At 41.3% G+C, this 7,050-nt stretch overlaps 1 protein-coding gene across 1 annotated transcript in view; it reads right to left on the reverse strand.

Moving 5' to 3' along the window:
- The window catches only part of rexo1 (RNA exonuclease 1 homolog), a 65,411-nt gene extending 64,352 nt beyond the window's left edge, over positions 1-1,059 (reverse strand). Inside the window, exon 1 of the mRNA XM_033046926.1 lies at positions 632-1,059. Within this exon, the coding sequence (XP_032902817.1) occupies positions 632-812 (181 nt within the window). The 5' untranslated portion in view covers positions 813-1,059. The remainder of the gene's footprint in view (positions 1-631) is intronic.
- Between the last annotated feature and the right edge of the window lie 5,991 nt (positions 1,060-7,050).

Consider the following 7,050-nt stretch of genomic DNA (forward strand, 5'->3'; position numbering starts at 1 on the left):
CAGTTGTGTGTACAATCTATCTAGTTGTGTTTACTGCATTATATGCCAAATACCAAATTTTCCCACTACTCTTTCTTAACCCACCTTTACGGCAGATCGGCTATCCAAATCTTTTAAAGTAGAATTAAGAGAAAGTTGCAGATTATGGTTCACTTCTCAGATGCAAAATCACAGTGTCTCGAACGTGAAGGACAAAGCTGATCACACCAACAGCTGGTCAGATCTCTACAAGGTGGTAAACCAAAAATTTCACTGCACACTGACATATTTTAAGTTACAGAAATGCACTTTTGGGAGACAATAGGTTGGAAACATTTAACCCACCAGAGTCAACGACCAAAAAAAAGAGGTCGGTCTCTCAATGATGTTTCCACTTTATAAATGTGATCTACTCTGCTGTTAAAGGTCCTACAGAAACTCCCTGGTGTTGACTGAAGAGATTCAACGTAATGTGAAACATGCAGAGAAAGGGCAAGGTCTCCTTCCGACGAGAAATGTTTCAAGATTTGGCCACACAAGAATGCCATCCCACTTAACATGCCGCCCATTAACAGGATGACCAAGCCGGTGGAGCCTGGGCTGGGTGTGGAAGCCTGTTTCACACCGTTTGTCCCAACCTACGCCGACTCACCTCGGTCGGCTGCTAGAGGCTGGTCGTCGCCCAGCGGCTTCTCCCTCGGCTTCTGGCTGCGGTGCCTAAAGTGACAATAGGGCCGGTTACAGCCTCCGCCCGCGGTGCAGGGGGGAGAGGGGGAGATGCCACCGTAAAACGGGCACTCGATGCTGCGGAAAAACTCGGTGGAACGCAGCATTCTGCACGGCCTCGGGAATAAGGCATAATAATCCACCCGGCCGAGAGTCAAGGGCAACGGGAAGGGGAGAGGAAGGAGGGGTGTCGTTGAGAGGGTATTTACAAAAATGATATGGATATGTTTTGAGGGGGGGGGGGAGGGGGGAGAGAGAATCCCTCAGCGGCGAACGGACAACCAGACCTCCCGCCTCGGTTGCTGCGTTCCAGCGGCGGCCGCCATCTTGGCTCTTTAACCGGGGACCTGGAGTCGATGACGTCAGGCGGCCGGTTGGGCAGCAACAACAACACACGTGACGCCCAGCCTGGGGTGGGGAGGGAGCGGTTGTCAAGGAAGGTCATGAAGCCACCAGCTTTTACTTCCACAAGTCTGTAATGAGGGAACAATTCCTTCCCTATATTACGTCTACAAGTCTGCAATGAGGTGAAAAAAATCATTCCCCTTCTCTCCTCTTTGTGTGTAAACATCAAGGCAGCCTGTCAGCTCTCAGCAAAGGACAAGCATGGCACCAAGTGTAAAATAGCTGTCAAAATTCTTGGTTCTTGGTCCTCCAAAATATTCCAAATGGAATTTAAACTGGAGGTGGTACCTCATGGTGGTACCCCATCTCCCCCCTCCCCCACACCTCTCTCCCCCTCCCCTCTCCTTCCCCACCCCTCTCTCCTCCCCCTCTACATCTCCCTCTCATCCCCCTCCTCCTCCCACCCCCATCCCTCTCTCCCCCACCCCCCTTCCCTCTGTGTTGAAACTTGTTAAGTGTCAAGATTAAGGCACAGAGTGCTGGAGTACTTCAGAAGGGTGGGGCAGCATTCTCAGGAGAACACGCTGTCAGAATTTTGTTGAGTTTATTAAATGACAAAAGAAGGCACAAAGTGCTGGATTAACTCAACGGGTCAGGCAACATCTCAGGAGGACATGCTGTCAAAGTTGTGTTGTGCTTCTTAAATGTAAAAAATGATACACAGAGTGCTGGAGTAACTCAGTGGGTCAGGCTGCATCTCCGAAAAACATGGATAGGTGAGGTTTCGGGTAATGACCCTTCTTCAGACTGATTGTGGTCCCCCATTGCCTCAATCTTTATCATGGACATCCAGTCCCATTACACCTCATTTTGCCATCAGGAAGGTCTCAAAGTCCTCTGATTCTTCCTTGAACAGAAGAACCAATTTCCCTCTACTAACACTCTCCCCTGCCCAGCGGAACTTGCCCTCACCCTCGACAACTTCTCCTTTGACTCCTCTCACTTTCTCCAGTTAAAGTTGAAGCCTTTGGCATTTCACACGGGCTCCAGCTATGCCTGTTTTTTGTCAGTTACGTTGAACACTCCACAAACAGTCTGAAAAGAGTGCCGACCCAAAACATTGCCTATCCATCTTCTTCTAAGATGCTGCCTGACTCACTGTGCTACTCCAGCGCTGTGTCAAAATGTGATTCATTCTCTGCCTTTCATTGTTTTTAGTTTAGTTTAGTTTAGAGGTACAGCAGGTAAATATGCCCTTTAGCCCAGAAGTCCATGCCGACCAGTGATCCCTGTGCACTAACTCTACCCTGTACACATTAAGGACAATTTACAATTATATCAAGCCAATTAATCTACAAACCTGTACGTCATTGGAGTGTGGGAGGAATCCGGATATTCTGGAGAAAACCCATGCAGGTCACGGGGAAAATGCACAAATTCCGTATGTACAAGCACCCGTAGTCAGGAAAGAACCCAGGTCTCTGGCGCGATAAGGCAACAACTGTACCACTGCTTCACTGTGTCATCTCCACATACCTGAAGATGCTGTCCTATGATAGGACTTTATCTGACTAGGAAGGTTGGGAATAGTTCTTCAGACTATTTTTTAGCATGAATCACAAAGGGGAAGCATTGAGAGATGATCTTACAGAATTCCATTCAGAGAGAGGAGGACAACTTCTTCAATATAGCTATACTTTAAGGAGATTTCACTTTGTGGTGTCTGAAGAAGGGTCCTGAACTGAAATGTCACCTGTCCATTCCCTCCACAGATGATGCCTGAGCCACTGAGTTCCTTGAGCAATTTGTATTTGTCTACGGTAAGTCTGTGCAATTTCATACTTGGCTTTTGAGGTAAGTTGGTACTGTCCAGCCAACTCCCCAGCCTTTCTGCCAAGTTGTCCAACTCATCCTCATGGGTTAAGCTGCTGCTAATGACATGCTGCCATGCAATAAATACTGGATAGTAACTATTCAGTGCCTGGTGCACATACAAGGAATTGCAGGTGCTGGAATCTTGAGTAAATTACAAAGTGCTGGAAGTTACTCAGCAGGTCAGGCAGCATCAGAGGAAGGAAAGAATGTATAATTGACATTTCGGGTCGGGACCATTCTTCAGACTACCTTGTGCAGCTGTGAATGTTTTTTATTTTGAAATCTATCCAGAAAAAAATGGTCACATGCAATTCAGCAATGGAGGACATGTAAGGAAGGGTCTCGACCCGAAACGTCACTCATTCTTTCTCACCAGAGATGCTGCCTGTCCCGCTGAGTTACTCCAGCTTTTAGTGTCTATCTTCGGTTTGAACCAGCACTTCAGTTCCTTCCTACACACTAACAGAATTATTGTTGTCCAATATTCAAGATGTGGGAACTGACCTTCATCATACAGTATTTCTGCATTTTTATATGTTTTGAGGATATTTTGTGGTAATTTTTACTTTTGTTATTAGTGTAGTGTGAAAGTTTAGTCAACCCTGATTTAATGAAAATTAATGGATGATTTATTTTTACAGTAATACCCAGAATCAAATTTCTAATCATCTGAGACTCTGGGAATGTTTGAAATTGCTTTCTTGAAAGAGTTTTGTTCTTACGAAGAAGAGATAATACAGTTCAAGGAAGTTTAGTGATCTGTGGGAGGCTGATGTTTCACTGAGGTCATTGCATATACAATGTAGTTAATTGCATCAAAAAAAAATCCCTCCAGTCTTTCAATATTAAATCAGTGATGTTTCCTGGAAGATGCTAGGCATTTGGCCAAACTGTCTGATATGTGATACAGTGTTCAAAACAGTCCAAAAATGGTTAGCGGTTTGTTGTTCCCTTCAATAGTGAAATTGTTTAATGCACGAAGAAGGGTTTCAGTCTGAAGAAGGGTTTCGACCCGAAACGTTGCCTATTTCCTTCGCTCCATAGATGTTGCTGCACCCGCTGAGTTTCTCGAGCATTTTTGTGTACCTTTGTTTAATGCACGATTGCCTTCCTAATTGGAAGAACTATAGTGAAGTTTATGTTTGTTGCTGACTTGGAATTATCTAAATCTAATTGTTGCATTTTCTTTATCCTATATCATCCTGCCATTACCCTGATCTCAACGATTTTCATTTGTGGCTAAAAATTGATCAAAAATTTGGGAGGGAAAAAGGTGAAAGGACAATTATTAATAATAATAATAATAATAATAAACTTTATTATGGACTCAAGGTCCAGACAAGGGGCAACATTACATTAAAAAAGCATTGCATATCAAATATCATAAATACATATAAAATCTTGGTATATCACTTATAAAAACATCATAATTAATATATTTTTTAAACACAATACTTAAGTTAAAAATCCAGATTAAAAATTATTGCACTGACTGTGGTTGCAATGGGAAAATACGGTAAGAAGAGCAGTCGTTGGCAGCAACAGAAGTGACCAGGCCATCACAACAGTTCAGAGACTAATTTAATACCTAAAATCAAAATACATAATTTTTTTCTCCACCCTTCCCACTTTAATCTGTATTCCAATGAATCTCAGTGTAAACCTGAGAAACAGCATCTTATCTTTTCTTCAGATATGTTGCCTTCCCTTGGTAAGATGGCTCTGGAGCATGACGACTCTTTATGTGCTGCTCCCAGAGGAGGATCTACTATCATCCGGTACAATCGCCCTACTCTCTTTCAACATTTTTCAACCTCAATCAATCAAAATCAATCAATCAAAACTTTATTGTCATTCAGAAATACATCAATATATGCAATTCTAAACGAACTTCCGTTGCATTTGGCTCCCCGTGCAACACAAAAATAAACAGAAGGATAAAATGGATAAAAAGTAAAATAGATATTTTCAACCTGTAAATCTAAATTTGTCTCTGAACTGTGGACGGCTTGATTGTATTCACGTATTGTCTTTTCATTGATTGGACAGCATGCAAACAAAATATTTTCATTATACCTCGATACATTGGACAACAATAAACTAAGCTAAGATTCTGCACTCTTGGCCTTCCTCCATGTATTATACTAGAGTTTGGCTTGATTGTATTATGCACAGTATTATCTGATTGGAATGTATAGATTGCAAAACAAAGCTCTTCACTGTAATTTGGTGCACGTGGCAATAATAAACCTAAACCCTCAGGATAGTATATTGAATTCAACTACCTGAGATAACTTGCTTTTCGTATTTGTATTAGAACTGGATTTTTCAGCCATAAGGTTATTCATTAACACAGTTTTTCTTTCTCTATATACACTGCCTGATCTTCTGGGTATTTCCAGCATTCTCATTTTTGTTCAGGTTTCATCAGCAGCTCTGACGGATTTGAAGCTTTTGCATGTCCGTTTGTTTGCTTTCTTTTTTTTGTCTGCCCTCGTTGTTCTATCAACCAGATAGCTCAATAAATGGAAGAATTACTTCTGCAACCCTGGCCTCATGCTATCCTTTGTTCTGATCCTTCCATCCCCGATTGTCTACTTAAAATTAACTTATTTTCTAGTTACCAAGTTGTGACATAGTCTTTGACCTAAATCTTAACGCTGTTCTCTTTACACCTATCGAGTGTTTTCAGCATTAAGTTTCAGCATTTAGCATTTCAGACAAAAGTATCGATTTGTAGACCTCGAGGGAATACAGTCGATGGAACATTCATGGATTTCGGAAGTTATTGAGCAAAAACGTCAGCTGTGTAAACTCAGCTTTAAGGAATAAGTAAATGTAGCACTTGGGATAGATGATGCAAATCAAACCAAGAATGGGCTGAATAGGACTGCCTCTGATTAAATATGATTTGAAGCTTGTTAGGGTTAGTGTTGGAAGCATTTTGATTGCACTTTGTGTATGATTTGGGAATTAAAAAACTTAGTGTTACACCATTGATGATAGATAATTTGGGTAATGGTGAAATGGGCATATAGGTGACAGATGAAACTTAATGCAGAGTATACTGAAGACATCCATTTAGAAGCGGGTTTAGGATTAGCTTTATTATTGTCATGTGTACCAAGGTACAGTGAAAATATTTTGTTTTGCATGCTATCCAAACAGATCAATACAATTATACATAAATACATACTCACATAAATGTAACCAAACAAAACAAATACAATAGGTAGAGCAAAGAGAAAGATACAGATAGTTCTCAGCATTGTTGCACATTAGTTCCAGAGAGGACTGTGAAATCTGCTCAGATCAGAGGATATCTGATATCTCACCATAACTGTATCCTCACCATAGCTCAGTGTTGGTAGAAGCTGGGGATGAATACAGTGATGTTCTGAAACGTTAATTGTTTCTCTTTCTACGAATGTTGCCTGATCTGTATTTTCAGCATTTTTTACCTCGTACTTTTGTGCTTTGAGAAAGCTTAGGGGGTTAAAATAGCAACACTGAAAAAATGGACAACATGGAGTTAAAACCCAGTGGGCCTGATCTGGCAGTGCAAGTTGGCTGATATTTTTACCTGCATTAAAACAGGGCTGCACATCAAAAGCACGTTGTTGTCTCTAATATGTTTTGGGACATCCTGTACATATGAGGATTTCTACAAAAATGTTGTTTTTAAATTTTCGAACACACTTATCAATTAAGAGCCATTTTTACTCTACATACAGGGCCCTGTGATGTTACTCCTTAATCAACCAACCAAGATCAAACTGACTATATGATATTTCTAAGTTTCTCTTTGGCTTGACAGGAGCAGAAGTTAATTATTACCTAAATGTAGGCTTCATGATCACATGAATGTAGGCTTCATGATTATATTTAGGTATTCATGAAGCCTACCAACTAACCAACCAAGCTTAGTAACCGATGCCTTTCCAAATATTGAGATCAGGGTCATTTACATCGTTAAGGTCACTCCACTTTGCTCAAGATGAGATCACAGCTACATCTCGATTTATTGTTACAAAGTGCAGCAGGCAGTAATCGTTTCAGTACATGAACTTAAACGCTTAAATTGGGACAGTGGGCAAATGAGATTTGATATCTTCAATTCCCACA

The sequence above is a fragment of the Amblyraja radiata genome, chromosome 29 (assembly GCF_010909765.2).
Source record: "Amblyraja radiata isolate CabotCenter1 chromosome 29, sAmbRad1.1.pri, whole genome shotgun sequence".
NCBI classification, from domain to species: domain Eukaryota; kingdom Metazoa; phylum Chordata; class Chondrichthyes; order Rajiformes; family Rajidae; genus Amblyraja; species Amblyraja radiata.